Source organism: Canis lupus, chromosome 14 (assembly GCF_048164855.1).
Source record: "Canis lupus baileyi chromosome 14, mCanLup2.hap1, whole genome shotgun sequence".
Lineage (NCBI taxonomy): Eukaryota > Metazoa > Chordata > Mammalia > Carnivora > Canidae > Canis > Canis lupus.
The window spans coordinates 41,547,383-41,565,341 of NC_132851.1; the positions used below are offsets into that span (position 1 = coordinate 41,547,383).

Genomic DNA, 17,959 nt, shown 5'->3' on the forward strand with positions numbered 1-17,959 from the left:
AAATCCAGTGAGAACTTTGCAAGCTTATAACACGTTTAAAAACAACTGAGTCTTAGTGCCTCTTAAAATACGCCTCCGTGATCTTACCACTGAGGCAAGCTAACAGTGCGTGAGGCATTTGCTCTGATCTAGTAAGTGGCTGGCAGAGAGTGTTGCCAGCTTCCTGACACCTAGAGAAAGGGGACTCCGTTCAATACCATATAAACCATTAAACACGATATTCTAAAAACACACCAAGTCACATGGGAAAACATCCACATAGCATTACACGGTTAAAGCGGAATATAAAACATTTGCATTCCGTGATCGTCTTCTTGTACGCTAAATCAATAAACAATACTTGGAGTGGGGGCAATGGAAGACCAGAAGGATACACAGCCCGATTTTACGAGTAGTTGCTTCTGAGGAAAAATAATAGTTTTAATTTTTTTTTCTTTAGGCTTTGTTGTGTTTTCTAATTATTTTTACAATGAACGTATGATTTTTTGTTTTTTTTTGAATGTATGGTTTTTAATAAAATGAAAAATTTTCCCCTGATTATTAACTCAAATACAAGCTTTAAAATGGAAATCCTTATATTCTAAGGTTCAGAACTGACAGTACTGTTACCAAAATAAATTAATATTTAATTAATATTTGAAGGAAAAGTCCATCTCCCTTTATCATCAAATTTCATCCCTGCCATATCAAATTTACAGAATGTTTAAAATAGGCTGATAAAAATGAATCAAATGTCAGTGAAACTCTGACATTGCTTGCAGCAGGAGCTGGAAATGTCCACCCAAACCAGCTTGTCTCTCTATGTTTAGATAAGCTTCAGAAGATTGGTCATGGGCTTAACAAAAACATTTATTAACATCCAAACATTTGACTTTGAACTAAGGTTTTATGACATGACTTTACCTGAAGCAGTGCAATAAAGAGAAAAAATGAGTTAGCAGCTCTTCTGAACTGAGAGTAGAGAAATCTTGGAAGGAATGTGATTATGTTGTATTTTGCAGTGCTAGAAAACAAAACGAAAAGTAGCATAAAACTTAATTACTCCATAATTAGCACCCACAATTAGCACAATACAAAACTGTATTATCATCATATAAAAAATCAGATAAACACTTGCCCTCTGTTTCAAACCAGGAAAATATTGCAAATGGTCATTAACCTACATGAAAATGAGTAAAAGGAAATGTCAAATCCTAAGAGTTCAATTTTCTGCACAATATCTTGTTCTCTTTGGCCAATCATCTTTTTTTTTTTTTTAACATACTAAAAGTAGCCTACAAAGAAGCAACTTAAATTAGGAGAGTGTATAATACATTAGTAAAAAAAAAAAACTCACAAAAGAATCAAATTTGAGCAAGACCAGTAACTTTCAATAGAGACGTCTTCACTGGATAATTTCAGAAAAATGGGAAGTGTTCTAGGGTTCTGTTAAAATTTTCTTCATGGTCCCTCTAGGAACGGGGCTAGGACTCCACACTGAACACACCCGCGATATCCACAGTCAGAAATCAACACTTAGGCCTCGAAAACATCCAACCTTCCTCTTGTTATTTAAATAGAAAGGAGATTATATGAGTTGATCACTGTGATGCTGGATGATGGGGACAAGGCGGGTCATTGTGCCATTTACTCTTACGTTTAATATTTTCCACAATAAAAAGCTTCAAAAAATTTTAAAAATAGGAGTTTACAGGATCACATACCACAATCCCCAAACTGAGAAAGCTACTCTAGAATTTGAAATTGCAAATATTAATTTTAAATGGGCAGTCTCAAATCCAGGAATTCCCCCGCAGGAGGAACCCTGGGCTAGCGTCAGGGGGGACGGGGTGGGGTGTTCACGCTCACTCCAGTCCAGGGGCCACTTCGCCAACAGGGCTTATGGCAGGGAGGCTCGTGGAAACAGTGGAGTAATTCTCACAGCCCTCCATCCCTCGACACCATACTCGATCTTACGACTTTCAAAAGCCAATATTTGAAGACTATTTAACAAAAAGAGGAGTTCTTGGTGAAGAACTGCAAAGACCTCTTCTAAAATGTCAAACCTTGTTGGCCAAAACCACTAATTCATCACTCTGTTAACAGGTGTGAGACAAAGGCATTTATCCATGAGCAGCTTTCACTATTCAGACACTATAGATGGAGAGGGAGAGAGAGAGAGTTGGGAGAGTAGTATCCTTTCTGCTCCTCCCAGCTTCCAGATTCTTATGAACATTTTGTCATTGGATAGAAAATGAAGAAAACAGCAGATTCAGATTGCCCCCAGGAAGCTCTCCAATGTTAACAGACTTCACTGAAAGCTCTCCGTAATCATTTCTGTCCTGGCCGGAGAGGTGAGATGGGCCACGGGGTGCTGCTGTGATGCTGCTCCCGTGGGGTCTCCCCCAGTCCCTACCTGATGTGATTTTTTTAATAATAAATTTATTTTTTATTGGTGTTCAATTTGCCAACATACAGAATAACAGCCAGTGCTCATCCTGTCAAGTGCCCCCCTCAGTGCCCGTCACCCATTCACTCCCACCCCCCGCCCTCCTCCCCTTCCACCACCCCTAGTTCATTTCCCAGAGTTAGGAGTCCTTATGTTCTGTCTCCCTTTCTGATATTTCCCACACATTTCTTCTCCCTTCCCTTCTATTCCCTTTCACTATTATTTATATTCCCCAAATGAGTGAGACCATATAATGTTTGTCCTTCTCTGATTGACTTACTTCACTCAGCATCATACCCTCCAGTTCCATCCATGTTGAAGCAAATGGTGGGTATTTGTCATTTCTAATGGCTGAGGAATATTCCATTGTATACATAAACCACGTCTTCTTTATCCATCATCTTTCGATGGACACCGAGGCTCCTTCCACAGTTTGGCTCTTGTGGACATTGCTGCTAGAAACATCGGGGTGCAGGTGTCCCGGCATTTCGTTGCATTTACCCCAAAGATACAGATGCAATGAAACGCCTACCTGACGTGATTATTGCAGAATTTTGTCAGCTGGGGCTGGTTGATGAGTATCGTCCGTACTTCCTCCTGGTCGGCCAGCGAGGTCTTCTCAGAGACATCATCGGTCTTCTCATAACCTGAAAGACAGACAGTCTCCTTATTCAATAAGAAACCACTATAAAAACACACTTCGCAACTACTTGGGATTCTTTTTTTTAATTTATTTTTAATTGGTGTTCAATTTACTAACATACAGAATAACCCTCAGTGCCCGTCAATACGTTAAAAGCTATATGCTTCCTCCCACCCCCGCCCACCTCGATTGGGGTGTTTCTTTTATAACAAAAAAAAAAAAAAAAAAGGAAAAGCCCCACATCTGGTATTTCTACTAAATCTGAAAGGCAGCATTTAATAGTCATGTAGAACCAACCATTTCACAAACAGTAACATCCTTCCTTTTGCAATTTTTCTCATCGTTTGCCCATAAATGTTCCACCAACTTCCCTCCGTTCTGCGAGGCTATATCCGAAAGCAACAAACAATTGTGAACCAGTTGCCACTGCAGTTCCTGCAATGGAAGAGGAGGTTGCGTTGCAGCCTCTTGCGTGGCAGAGGAGGTTGATAAGACAGGGGTAATTTAAAATATATTTTTAAAACTTAAGTTTACACATGTAACACCTCTCTAGTGTTTGGTTTTGTTTTCCTTCTCGCGCGAAGACCGAGAAAGACCGGTAAACGTTAAGGTTTACATAGGCCACTGCCACGCTGCGCTGTGACCACAGCCCACGATCCTATTAATCTTTCTGCTAATTACGATTTATGTTTACAATGAATTTTAAATTTCCTGAGGCCATCTCAAGATCATTCTAACAACGCAGCAGATTCTGGCAACTTCCATGGGGTAACCTCTTGTCCCCGTGTGGATAACGCTTTTTAAAAATACGAGTTCCAGAAGAACGGGGGGAAAAGAAAAAAAAGAAAAAGTGAACTGCTTATTATACTGTCCAGTGAGAATTAAGTGAGACCAGATTAAATCCGTCCCTAGCCCTTTCCTTGAAGGGCCACCAACAGGACCCCCTATGAGATGCTCACTTTTCTTCTTATCCAGCCAAGCCAACACCTCCCCCAGGGGCTGCGCACCCCTGACAGCTCCTCTGGAACACCCTGGGGGGCTCAGTCGGGGTCCCCAGGGGGCCCACAGCCCCCTGCACCTCCTCTCCTCCCCAGTAAACGCTTGGTGCAGGTGCCGCAAAGCGGGGCTCCCGAGGCCACGGGGGACCCCCCTTCCCCACCTTCCCAATACCTGCACCAAGGAGCAGCAGGGACCCAGGAAACGTTTACTGAGTAAAAATCAAGTGACAAAGGAGTGGCTATTCAGTCGGGGGGGTTTTTCTTTTCCCGAAGGCAAGTAAATTCCTCCCCACCCAACAATAAGGACACTAGTGACAGCCAAGGGCTGGTCACCACCTGGGGGGTTTCGCCTGCTGAAACCAGTTAGTCCCTTAGGCCTAGAGGTGGGGACAGTGCAGCCCTGTCCTGGGCAGGTGAGGGCAGGCCCCGTAAGGTGGAGGAGGGGGAGAGGGGTGCTGTGCTGAGCAGCCCGGCTGGACCTGGGGAGACCTCTTGGGCGCGTGCAGAAGTCTGGGACAGCCCTCGGCTTGGTGGCGTCACTCTGGAGCCCTGGCCTATCCGCTCTGCAGTTACAGACCCACTGGCAGTGATGCCTGTGGTCACACGGTTAATGATTATCTTTTACTCTTACAAACTTCCCTCTCCCCTAGTTTTACATCATCAGAATTCTATGTATGGACTGTCACAGACTGGACGTTCGTGGCTTCCCCAAATTCATGCATAAACGTGTAGTTCCCAAGCTGGGGGTGTTCGGAGGTGGGGTATTTGGGGGCTGATTAGGTCATGAAGGTGGAACCCTCATAAATGGGATTAGTGTCCTTATTATAGAAGAGACCTTAGAGGTCCCCTGTCCCTTCCACCAGGTGAGGACACGGTGAGATGGACGTGGGCCCTCAGGGGAGAGTGGGTCTGCTGGTGCCTTGCTCTTGGACTTCCCAGGTTCCAGAGCTGTGAGGGATGCATCCCTGTTGTTTGTGGCCCACCCAGTCTACGGAACTCTGCGACAGCTGCCCCAATGGACTAAGACATGGGACACCACATAGAGGGATATAAATTTCTTTTTTTTTAATTTCTTAAAAATCTTTTTTTTTTTAATTCATTTATTTATTCATGAGAGATACAGAAAGATAGAGGCAGAGACACAGGCAGAGGGAGAGGCAGGCTCCATGCAGGGAGCCCAACTGGGACTCGATCCCGGGACCCCGGGGTCATGCCCTGGGCCAAAGGCAGGCGCTAAACTGCTGAGCCACCCAGGCTGCCCGTAATTTCTTAAAAATCTTTTATGAGATTTTCCTTAGTGACAGCACAAAATTCATCATATACTGTTTCTGGCATCTCGACTGGACAGAGATCCTTAGGAAAGAAATAGTTCTCTGCTCTGAACTGATGCCCGTCACATTGTATTTAGTTGATGTGGCTGGACTTTTGAGGGCCTGGCCTTTGGTTCTTAGCTGAAGAGTCACACTGGGGTCTCCAATGCTGCCAGGTGGCACCTGACATCACACCTCCCCCTCACATCCTAACGTGTATTCAAGAATATCTATATAAAATCTTTAGAAAAAAAAAAAAGGGGGGGGGATTCCTGGGTGGCTCAGTGGTTTGGCCCCTGCCTTCGGCCCAGGGTGTGATCCTGGGGTCCCGGGATCGAGTCCCGCATCGGGCTCCCTGCAGGGAGCCTGCCTCTCCCTCTGCCTGGGTCTCTGCCTCTCTCTCTGTGTTTCTCATGAATAAATGAATAAAGTCTTTAAAAAAAAAAAAAGAATATCTATGAAGCAAAGGAATCTCCTGAGACAAAGGGGTTAGAATCGACCCCCCCTCCCCCGCCTTAAATGGGAGAGTCATTAAAACAATCCTAATAGACCAGTAGGGCCCTAACCCAGGTCTGAACATAAAGAGCCTCGAAAGAAAAAAAAATTAGGGGGAAAGTCTAGACTGGTGACCCTGTCTTGTCCAGTAGGGGGGCTGGACGGCGCTGAGCACGGGACAGTGCAGATGCCACAGGCCTGGGGCGTTCGGGTACTAGAGACCAGCGTGTTGGCAAGCTGGCACATGTGCAGCTGTGTACACGGAGCTGAACCCCTGGGGCTCAGGCGGCGGGATGCCGGGGCCGGGTGGGACACTGGATGGGGCGGGGGGGGGGGTGTCTACGCTGCAGGCGCAGAGAAGGGGGCCACCAGGGCTCGACCCCGACCGCCCTCCCGAGCGAGCCGTCTCCAAGGTGACGCCCAGAACTGATCTGCCAACAGGGCCTCGCCCTCAACCCCGCAGGCCCGGAGCAGGACGGCGCTCGGCGCTCCCCGTGGCTTGGGCTTCCGGAGGAGGCAGAAAGCCAGCCCGTCTCCCGCTGCCCCCCAAGTTCTGGCGGGGCACCCCAACGTGGCCCCGGGTGGCGACCTGCAGCGCCGTGACAGACACCCCCGGCCCACCCCTTCATTCTGGGTTCTCCGGGAGAACCAGTCAAGCGTTCGCCCCGGCGCCCACTCGGCCGTCTGACCCCGCGGCGGCGGCCCCGCTCGCCTCACCTGTCAGTGTGACAGGCTGGAGGGGCCGAGGACGCGGTGGCGCGGTGGCTCGGCGGCTCGGCGGTGCAGGGGACGGAGCCGGAGCCACCCTGCTCGTCTCTCCGGCGTCTGCCAAGTGGTGGAAGCAGCCGGCAGCAGCCCCATCTCCTGAAATCCACTGCTCTGCGCGGTTTTCTTGACGTGAATGAGGAGAAGACCCTTTGTCCTTTGTGCGACAGGACAGACAGCGACGGGCAGCTCGGGATGGCAGGTGCCGCGAAGACGCCGTCTGCTCAGTCACCACCCCCCGCAGGGAAGCACCTGTCTCCCAAGCACCTGTCCCCTGAGCACCGCTGTTCCCCGAGCACCTGTCCCCCAAGCACCTGTCCCCCGAGCACCGCTGTCCCCCGAGCACCTGTCCCCCGAGCATCTGTCCCCCGAGCACCTGTCCCCCGAGCACCTGTCCCCCGAGCACCGCTGTTCCCCGAGCACCTGTCCCCCAAGCACCTGTCCCCCGAGCACCGCTGTTCCCCGAGCACCTGTCCCCCGAGCACCTGTCCCCCGGGCACTGCTGTCCCCCGAGCACCTCTGTCCCCCGAGCACCTGTCCCCCGAGCACCTGTCCCCCGAGCACCGCTGTCCCGAGCACCTCTCCCCCGAGCACCTGTCCCCCGAGCACCACTGTCCCCCGAGCACCTCTCCCCCAAGCACCTGTCCCCCGAGCACCGCTGTCCCCCGAGCACCGGTCCCCCGAGCACCGGTCCCCCGAGCACCGCAGTCCCCCAAGCACCTGTCTCCAAGCACCACTGTCCCCCGAGCACCTGTCCCCCGAGCACTGCAGTCCCCCGAGCACCTGTCCCCCGAGCACCTCTGTCCCCCGAGCACCTGTCCCCCAAGCACCGCTGTTCCCCGAGCACCTGTCCCCCGAGCACCTGTCCCCCGAGCACCGCTGTCCCCGCTGCGCCTGATGAGGAGGGTGCTCAGAGCTGCTGCTGAGCGGAGTCCGAGCGCGGGCGAGGCCGGGCTCCCCCCGGGCCGAGCTCTGCAGCCCTGCGTCCCCGCGGCCGAGGGCCCGATGCTGCTTCTGGACTTCGGAGGGGCCGAGGGGCCCACTGGCTCCTCCACCCCGACTCGGTGCAGCGTGAAGCTGCGGGGCTGGGGCGGGCCGGGCGCTCCCGCTGCCCAAGGCCTCGCCGCCCACGCTGTGCTCGGCCCTCGCGACGCACCAGGCGGGCGCACAGGGCCCCGGCCTTCCCGGGCAGCTCCCAAACCCCGAGGCGCCGCTGCCTGCCGGCGCCAGGAGGAGGGCGGTGGCGCAGCACTCGTGCAGAGCAACAACCAAATCAAAGACAATTGAGATCTCCCGACTGGTGCCAGTGGCTGCGACACGGCGACGGCCGCCTCCTGTGACCTGCAGCGGCCCGGCGCTCCGCGCGTGACGAGGGAAGCGGCAACTGTCCCCTGACCCCGGCAGCCACCTGGACCCACCAGCGGCCCGCAAGCGAGCCGAGCCACCCTCCCCGTCACACGCGTGCTCACGCGCCTTAGACAAGACGCTCAACAATTACTGACGTGAGGACTTCGAGGCCTTTTCACACCGTTACAGCCCAAGCATCATCTTCCAAATTCTTCTTTTGCTCGTCACGAATATCACGACCTACTCTGGCCAACCGTTCCTTCCTTCCTTCATTCATTCAGTCAACACCCCCTTTTTTTTTTCGCTTTTCTGTAATGAATTTTCTGCAGTTCTGAAGCTCTGATCCTTTAAGACACACAGTATTACAAACAATTCAAACTTTTTTTTTATGCTGACATCATATTTCGAGACTTAGCACAGCCACCTCGTAACTTCTCTTAGGGCACGAGTCGCGTCTTACGCAGACCCATGTCCCCGGAGCACTTCCTGCCACGTGCACAGGAGACACGGGAGATACTTGCTAAGCGCGTGAGGGCATGAATTCGAGGCTCGCCGCTGTCAGTATCGGGGGCTCTGAACGCAAAGAGTGCCCAGAGACCTCATCGGTTCCTTTGACAATCAGTCCCTCATTCATCATAGGGCGCTCCTCATTTAGGTTTCCTGAAAGAATAAAATGCAATGACTTTGGGGCAGTCAACACCTTTCAACAGGAAGTGCCTCCTGTGTCCCAGGCTTTTGTAAGAAAAACCCCGAGGACCGGCAGACAAGACAGTCACAGACCCCGGCAAGTGCGAGGAAACCGAAACACGCGGGGGACCGGAAGCCGGACAGAGAGGTCCCTGTGCCTCAGTCTCACCAGCTCTACGACGGAGACGACAGCCGCGTCTGCCCCTAACGGGGGGCACGAGGCCCCGCGAGTTAGTGAATGTGGCACACGGGGCCCGGCACAGGGTCGGGGCTCCCTGCAGGCCGCCTGTCCCCACTGTGGCCGCCCGCGCCCGGGCAAGGCCGCCGCGAGGACACGCCGAGTGGGGACCTCAGGGAGGAATTCCAGAAGGGACGGTGCAAACCCGGCGGGGGACGAGCGGGACAGAGCCCTCCGGCTGCCATTTGCAAGCGCACGAGGATCAGTGCTGTGACCTTATTGGGGTGCATCCAATAAGGAAGGGCAGGGCCACATCAGGAAAACAAGAAGAAACTTGGATTGACACCCTTTATGCGGCCGGAATCCACCGCCGAGTTCTAGGCGGGAAGAGCACTTCGAGGCTCCTGTGATAATGGCCCTGGTGAGCCAGTGGGGATGGAGTCGAAATGGATGTCCACACGATGGGCTTTTTTTGGGTGGGGAGGGGGAGCTGCTCTGACCCTACAGCCTCTCCGTGCCCAGCGCTACCAGGCCACCGCTGTGCGACGCCACGCACCCCCACGGACTGGTGCTGCTCTGAGCCACAGCCAAGGCTTGAGGGAAATTCGGGATTTTAAATGCAACAGATAATTAACCACTTAATGGAATTCTCTTTCCAGTCAGCCAATCCTATCCTTAAAAACCACGCATCTTTTTCTTTTTGTAACATCCCAATCAATAATAATGCAAACTCAAGGTGTAGTCAAGGAAGGCGTTCTAGAAAGGTCTCTCAACTGCGGAGTGAGACACGCCAGTTGGGAGCTACGGTTGCCTCAGGCAGGTTACTTAACTCGAGCTGCCGACCTTGTTTCACAGGTTTTTGTGGGGATTAAATGAAATAATGCAGGTGCACAAAGTACTTGGGACAGAGCCCGGCTCCTCCTGCACCTATAAAAACTCTAGCTATTATTTTCATTACTGTAAGCAGAAGGGGAGACAGTGGGGAAAGGAACAGGCTTTATGGTCAGGTCTGTATACATATTTGCACATGACACTGTGCAAATTATTTTATGTTCTGAGCCTCAGTGTCCTCATGCATAAAACAATGATTAAAAGGATCAAATGACATTAGGTGAGCAATGTAGCACAATACTTGTCGTTCATACAGTTCCCGTCAGCCTGCCCTCTATCCAGATACGCTAATCTCCCCTTCAAAATACTCGAGATGACGAAAACAAGTCTTCAAGACACTGATGCAGGTATTAATATTTGTAAAATGTTTGGAAAATATTTAATTAAGGTTGTGACCGGTGACTAGATCTAGACAGTAAAATGATGGATTTTCCCTTATGATTTTTATAAATCAATATTAAATCACTAAATGTTTTCCCTCAAATTGTCATCTGTGTGGGGGGTTATGCAACAAAAAAGCAGGGGTGGGTAGGTGGGAGGGAGAAGAGAACAAAATACAAAGTCATTCTGTTGCCTGGTAATACGGTTACAGAACCACTGAGTTTCTGCAGACCCAACTTTATTGCAATTATAAGCAAGGCTAAAGCAGGAATCAGCGTATCTATTACATTACCTCCTAACATATTCGGGAGAGTCCAATTGTGTGTCCTTTTGCTCAGTGGTCTCCAATATTAGACATTAAAGAGGTCACAGTCATTGCTCATGGTTTTTGACACAGAATGAGGTCATCAGGCAAACAGTCGTGCTTGCAACAGTCATGGAATCTAATAAAAGATTAACTGGAAAACTAGCCAGAGACTTCAGAGGCACAAAGTGAGAACTCGGTGTGATTAAAGTGAGGGGCTCTTATTAAGAAATCATAAGCATCATCCTTTCCAAAATTTCACTGTTTCTGTGTTCTGATTAAAATAACAATTAGAAGGCCTCATGTAACAGGGTTTTTGTTTTTGTCTTAGCTCAAGTTTCTGGAACAAAGCAATCTTTAGCTAAGCATAATTTATAGGTCTGTATTTATTTTGTTTTCACTGGTATCTTACCACATAGTTTATTTCATTAGAAATATCGAGGCAAAAAAATATATATATATCGAGGCAGTTACCAGAGCTGCAAGAGAGATTTGCAATCCCGTATCCTGCATTGTCAGAGCAGGACAGTGATTTCAAATGTTCAATTGTGAGCTTGACAGCAGCTGCTTAGAGAGGGCACAAAAGGAAGAAACCACCACTCTGGAAAACAATGAACTGGGTGCTTTAAGGGTTAAGACTCACACTACGTTTTCAAAGAAGGCATTGAAGAAATCAAACAACTTTGAAAGTATGGAAATTAAACAGAAACTATTTAGTATCTCAAATTTCTAGCCCGTGACTACAACAGCCAGAAGGGAAATTAAATTTTCAATTGCATCACTGTGCCTTCCTATGCAGGGTGTTGATTTAGGCTCAGCGCAGTGGACATCTGCTGCTCATTTCAGCTCAGCATCTGCTTCTCCCGAAAAATCCTGTGCTTTTCTTTGGAGAACTCGCCTTCCCCAACTGCAGGCAGCCCTCAGGGACTGAAGGATCAAGACACTATTCTGATTTTTGACTTAAAGCTGGGGGACAGGATCCACGGTAAACTAATCACAGTCGATCTGCAGCCTGGACATAGGAGCACAGATAAGACTGGCCTGAACTAATCGCCTATTAGTCAAGCTGTCCTGGATCATCTTTGATCTTCCTGTAAAGCTTCTCGTTTTGATTCTAGGAACTACTCTCCCTAAAGAATATGCTCAGCTTCCATATTAGGGAATTTTATTTTATTTTATTTTATTTTATTTTATTTTATTTTATTTTATTTATTTATTTATTTATTTATTTATTTATTTATTTATTTTTTATTTTTTGGTTATTTTGTTATATTAGGGAATTTTAGCAGAGGCACTTCTGTCCTTTGCTGGAAGTTCTCCCCCAATGCCCATCTAATGTAGGATATCGACACCATACCTGGTCCAGGCCACCAATCACTAGCTAACTTCCCTGCTCTTCTCTGCATGGAACGAGGACCTGGAACCATAATGCAACCACCCTGCCCCACAAAATCAGCAGACTGCCTAGAACCTTCCCCAACTGGCCCTACTTGCTAGACCAGATCTCCTCTGATGTTAACAGCTGCCCTAACCAAGCCCTGAGTCCAGCACATTCTGAACTAACGATGTGTTTCAGCCTAAGGAATCAGCACAACGGCCAAAAGCTTTCCACATCCCTAGCTTCCTCTCCTTCACTTTCTTGTTCATGCAAATGGGAAGGTAGCTCATGACCCTCAAGACCAACTGAGTGATAACTGATAACAAAATGTTGTAACAAAGGACATCCACTTACCCCAGTGATTTAAAACATGGTTACCTGCTTCAAAACAAATTGGTTGTTTTCATCTTACAGAAGGGTTCACTTCTTTTTTTAAAGAATTCTTCTCAAATGATGAAGATAAGGAAATTCTGTCTCGTGGAGAACTGCTCGTGGTCAGAGAGCCAGTGAGTACCATAGCTAAGACAATGGACACTGACTAAGGACCAACCTAGCTCCAACACTGATGAATGCATTCGTTCATGCAACAATTAAGCTTGACCTAACTTCTAACTCTATTTTTTCTCTACTGGGCTTAATAGGTTTTCCACCCATAAACGTCTCCTACCCTCATGGCCTTGTTAGATGCTACTTAGATGTTAAAGCACTCTCGCTGACCATTCTTATTTGAAGTGTCACCTACAAAAGTTTTCAATATATAGTGGTCTTTTGACCACTCTGATACTAATCTTTTGATCTATACACTTGCACATAGGAACTAAGAATAATCATAGGTGTTAGAGATATACCGAACTTACGCACTGAGACAGGACAGGCATACGGGCACAGGTCAGGTATGTTACTCTAATATGGGGAAGTGACAAAGAACATTTCAGGAAAGTCTCCTGCATGTAATAAATGTTCTCTACATTTTCTATTTTAATATCAGGCATCCAAAAACTCCCAGAAGTTCTGTGCCTACCCTGATACCCACTAATACATTCTATCAGGACCTGTCATACAATACATGATAAACGGTATTTTCCTTTAAGTGTCTTTGTGGGAACTGATCTAAAAATAAACAAGTACGAAACCACACAGACAGTATTTCTTATCTAGAACAGGAAAAAAATGGCTTAATACTTCCTGAACTCATGCTGAACTGCAGCAAGCTCCAAAACTAGTACTATGAACTGTAATGGTGGACACTAAAAAAAAAAAAAAAAAAGTATTCCTGACATTAGGAAGAAAGGCTATCCTTCAACAGTATCACACGAAAATCGATGGCATGCCTGGTGTTGAACCTCACACATGGTAAGCACTCAATTTCCTTGGCTGCCAGCCTTGGATATTAACCTAGAAAAAATAATCATCTTGGGCATGCTTAATTGCTAGAAATAATAATAGAAATTTTGATTAATGCCAAATCATGTTCAACAGGAAAGGAAGAAGAACAATAAAAGATGGAAGGAATCTAATGACATCTCCCCGGGAAGAGCCCACAGATCATTCGGTCAGATAAAAGAAAGAAATTGTATGTTCCCAATATAGATTTAAAAATTGGCCCAGAAACAGACTGCATTAGCAATGAGGGGTTTCAACTGCCAGACATCTACCAGGCATCTCCTCAAAGTCTCAATTAGCTAAAAGCACCACTGACTTGGCATCAAATTCATCTCTGAGAAGATGCAGGAAACAGATGAGGAATTGCTACCATGGACTGGACTGGACCCTAATCAATGTGAAAGGGATAAAGTGCACACAAATTTGTAGAAAACACAACTGTATCAGAGAGCTTCTGACGGGCAAAAGGGGAATACCACACTAAGCCACACATGGGTTCTAGAATTTGGAAGGACACACCTTCAAGTTGTTATCAAGACCTAGAAAGGGCAGGAGTCCAGAAGGCTGTCTAAAGCAACGAGCTGGGGCTCCTGGGTGGCTCAGTCGGTTAGGCATCTGCCTTCAGCTCAAATTGTGATTTGAGGGTTCTGAGACTGAGCCCCAAGTAGGGCTCCCTGCTCAGGGGCAGTCTGCTTCCCCCTCTCCCTCTGCCCTCCCCTCTTGCTCACTCTCAAATAAATAAATAAATAAATAAATAAATAAATAAATAAAATCCTAAAAAAAAAACAGCACCATGCTGACCAACTGTGAAAGGTCCTGATGAGGGGACAAGAGAGGCGTCTTCATAGAGACCAGTGCTCCTGCACACATAAAAGATGACAAACAAGATAATGCAAAAGGCTGGAAATTGGCTCACAGGTTTGAGAGCAAATAATAACAGATGCACGCACATCTGAGAAGGAAGGAAAGATGTTTTACACAACATTAGAGATTACGGAAGTGTTCTCTTCTTTCCATTTGGAGCACAAGGAATCGCTGGGATAGGTCTGCTGCCTGCAACTGATGGTATAATGTAACAGATAATAAAATAAAAACAGAACGTCTCAACTCCACTCCATTCTTTATCTAGGGTAATTGACTTAAGACTTTCTTAGACAAGGGATCCCTGGGTGGCTCAGCAGTTTATCGCCTGCCTTTGGCCCAGGGCGTGATCCTGGAGTCCCGGGATCGAGTCCCACATCATCAGGCTCCCAGCATAGAGCCTGCTTCTCCCTCCTCCTGTGTCTCTGCCTCTCTCTCTCTCTCTATAGTAAATAAGTAAGTAAGTAAGTAAGTAAATAAATAAATAAATCTATCTTAAAAAAAAAGACTTTCTTAGAAAAGTTAGAACAAACATTTGTTGGAGGAACTAAAGCATGAATGAAAGTAGGGGCTCGCACCTAACTGCTCTAAATGGACTTGTATCGTGTAGCATACCCATGTCTGGATCTACACACAGACACACACACACATATATCTTCAAACCTACAGAACTGTGAGAACCTGCAGAATCATGAAGTGAATTGTCACTAATCTCAGAAGAACCATCGTGAGTGAGAGGGGTTCCAAAGGTTGGAGGCAAGAAACTACTGTCCCGGCGCTCTAAGAGGAAAGAAAAGGAATCCTGTGCATTAGAAACTGTGAATGAACATAGTCTACAGAAGTGTTTTCAGAGCTCACAGACTTATATAATGGGAACTACAATTTCTAAAGGATTTACGGTAAAAACCTGAAAATAACTCAAAGTCAAAAACAACACTCCCTTGAGTATTGAGGATTCGGTTAACATTGAATAGGACCTTCACTATTTTAAAAGTGGTGTTTCTCATAACGCAGGATATAAAGTCAGAGATTAAAAAAAAAAAAGAGAGAGTGGTTTAAAGAAAGGAGGTGATCGTCAGGGACCAGCAAGCCTCCAAAGACTTGCCTTTTTTGGAAATAGAGCCTTTCAGGGTGTCTGGGTGGTTCGGCTGGTTAAGCCTTCGGCTGCAGGGTCCTGGGATCAAGCCCTGCACTGGGCTCCCGGCTCAGCAGGGAATCTACTTTGTCCTCTCCCTCTCCCTTACTTGTGCCTGTGTGCGTGCACATGCGTGCTCTCTCTCTCTCTCAGATAAAATCTTTAAAAAATAAAATAAAATAGAGCCTTTAGCATTGAATTCCAACAAGGCTTTCAGCTAAGCCCTATTCTTTTAGACAGAGGCACCTGATTCCACAATAATGTAACGGCGTGGGTTCTTAACTAGTTGATTAACATCCACAGACAGGGCTCGCAGGAGAGGTTTCCTTCACCTGCCCACCCCTACCTGCCTGCAAGTCCTTCTGAAGAGCTTACCCTGAGACACCTTGGCTCCTGCCCCTCTAATCCTCTCCTGACCTATAACCTCAGCCTGGGGTGTCACGGTTAACACGGGGCACCTGACCAGCTAGGCCAATCTGATTCCCTTCTAGGAATTGTGGGGCTTGCGGTCCTGAGACATAGGCAGGCAGACCCAGCATTGAGGAGGGACCTTCACAGACAGTGAGGCTGGAGGGGGCCAAAGGTATGAAGTAGGAAATGAAGTGAGGAAAACAACAAAACAAACAGGACAATAGTGTACAGAGTGAGTGACCCCCAAAGACTGAGTCCCATGATTCTCTGCTGTGATACAGAAGGATCCCCTGGACAGATGAAATGAGTAAGTAACTTCTAGAGGGCCAGACTGCCTGGATTCCAATGACAGGATAAGGACACTCAAGGCATCACTAATAAATGTACTAAAGGCATTAAAGCATCAGAATTCGAGGTTTAGGGAGCTTGGATGAATTGAAGGTCCTCTACTAAGACCTAAACAAAACCACCAACTGTGCAAATACAAGATGGGGGACATTTGGCCCAGCAAAACGTGGAGCAAATAAAAGCTTTCTTGCTTTTATTGCTTTCTTAGCAAGAAAGCACTTGCTAGGAATTCGACTTGGCTGAGAACGGAATGAGCTATTTTACAAGGGGGCACGATTCCCATCACTGGGAGGTATTCAAGCAGGGGCTGCGTAACCAAAGGCTAGGCAGGCAGCGCCAGGGACTGTGTTGTACTTTATGATCGCCAGGTTTCCTCCAACCCTACAAATCCCACAAGGCTATCTTTTTAAAAAGATTTTTTAAAAAAGGAAATTACGAGGTCATCAGAGAACCACAAATGCAGTACCAATGTGCAGCCAAGCTTTAATCACTTTAGACATGGAGAAAAGCGTTACTGATTTGATGAAAATCCTTGCAGGCCAGTTAACCCTATGGACTTCAGGAGCAATGCATTCATAGGAAGATACAACCGAAATATCATTGTAAATGAGCCGGCCCTCAAAATACACGAGGGGGAAAAATACAAATAAACCACCATGAAAATTATCTGAATTATTTCAAGTTTCATTTTTAGAGCAAATAGCATTTTATGATGTAAAAATAGGTGAACACATGACAGTTTCCAACAGACTAGTTCTCATTTTATTTAAGGAAGCAGAAACAGTCAAGTAACATCATTTTGCTGCTGTATTATTCTCAGGGTGAGTCAGAGGAGTTTGACAGGCACCTGCTTCTTACTTCCATTGTGACTTTGCAAGAGAGAAATAATAATTCTCCTTTGTTTCTTAACAAGGTCTCAACCATCAGAAACACCTAGCGAGGAACCTAAAGCCTACCTGCTAATTATGACTTTGGCGGAGAAGTCAGTGCAGTGCACACAGCAACATAAACTGCCCGTAAGCAAGAGCATTTTACTCTAGAGAACACTGCTCAGGGTGAGAAAAGGGGGGATGTACATGCTCATCTGCCCACTGAAGACAAGCAGTGGCACAATCTGACATGTAAAATATCTCATGAGACCATTGAACAAGGCTAGAAAAATGGGAAATCCATAGAGGAGCACCCAAGAACTCACCACATACCAACATGACCTTAGGAAGGACGTGGCTTGGGGATGGCTTGTCTGCCATAAGCACTCTGGGCGGTATTAAAGAATCCACCAAGACTCGTTAGACAAGACAGGCTCAGAGATCTAGGAGTCACTTGCACAAAAACCAGTAAGGCATGGCTGGCTTCCTTTCGTATGTCAGGATGTGGCTAAAGAAGAAGACAGAAACCTCCGCCGAGCAGATTAAACTAGGATGTGTGAATGACAGCTGGTGGGCTGCAAAGGCACAGAAGACCCAGCACCGAGCTGGATGACATTAAAGCAATGACACCTACACATGTGTGAGATTGCCATCAGCCCTACCCAATTCACAGGTGGAACAAAAATGATGCAAGGATGGGTTGAACAGATGCTTCCAGAACCTTCTCACACCCTAAATAAAAATCACCCACTGCAGAGGGAGCCTCTTAATTCAACATGTGTGCCTCCACATGTTACCACCACTAATTAGAATCACAAAATCAGCCCTTCAGATCTGCTGGGATACCTTGGCCATTGTTGAGCGATGTGGAGAAAACTCCGTGAGATTTTAAAACCACTGTTGAAACCCCAGATTCCAAAATCTGAACAGCTTGAGCTCATCCCAGTCACTCACCAGACACAGATTCAAGTAACATTTGCTTAGCACCTACTTTATAGCAAGTGCTTCCCGTTCATTTCTCCGCTCTGAAGGATGTCCCTGCAGCCTGGAACACCTCAAGAGCCAAAAGAACATGATGATGACATGAAAGTTCTCATTAACTCTGGTTACGGAGTGAAAAGTTCTACCAATAGAAATATCAACCCCA

At 47.2% G+C, this 17,959-nt stretch overlaps 1 protein-coding gene across 5 annotated transcripts in view; it reads right to left on the minus strand.

Moving 5' to 3' along the window:
• ATP8A1 (ATPase phospholipid transporting 8A1) overlaps window positions 1-17,959 on the minus strand; it is a 220,367-nt gene that overhangs the window by 182,725 nt on the left and 19,683 nt on the right. For all 5 annotated transcript variants that reach the window (XM_072774850.1, XM_072774848.1, XM_072774851.1 and 2 more), the window contains exons 2-3: window positions 2,961-3,075; window positions 904-1,003 (exon numbers count right to left, since the gene is read on the minus strand). In XM_072774850.1, coding sequence (XP_072630951.1) covers window positions 904-1,003; window positions 2,961-3,075 — 215 coding nt within the window. The remainder of the gene's footprint in view (window positions 1-903; window positions 1,004-2,960; window positions 3,076-17,959) is intronic.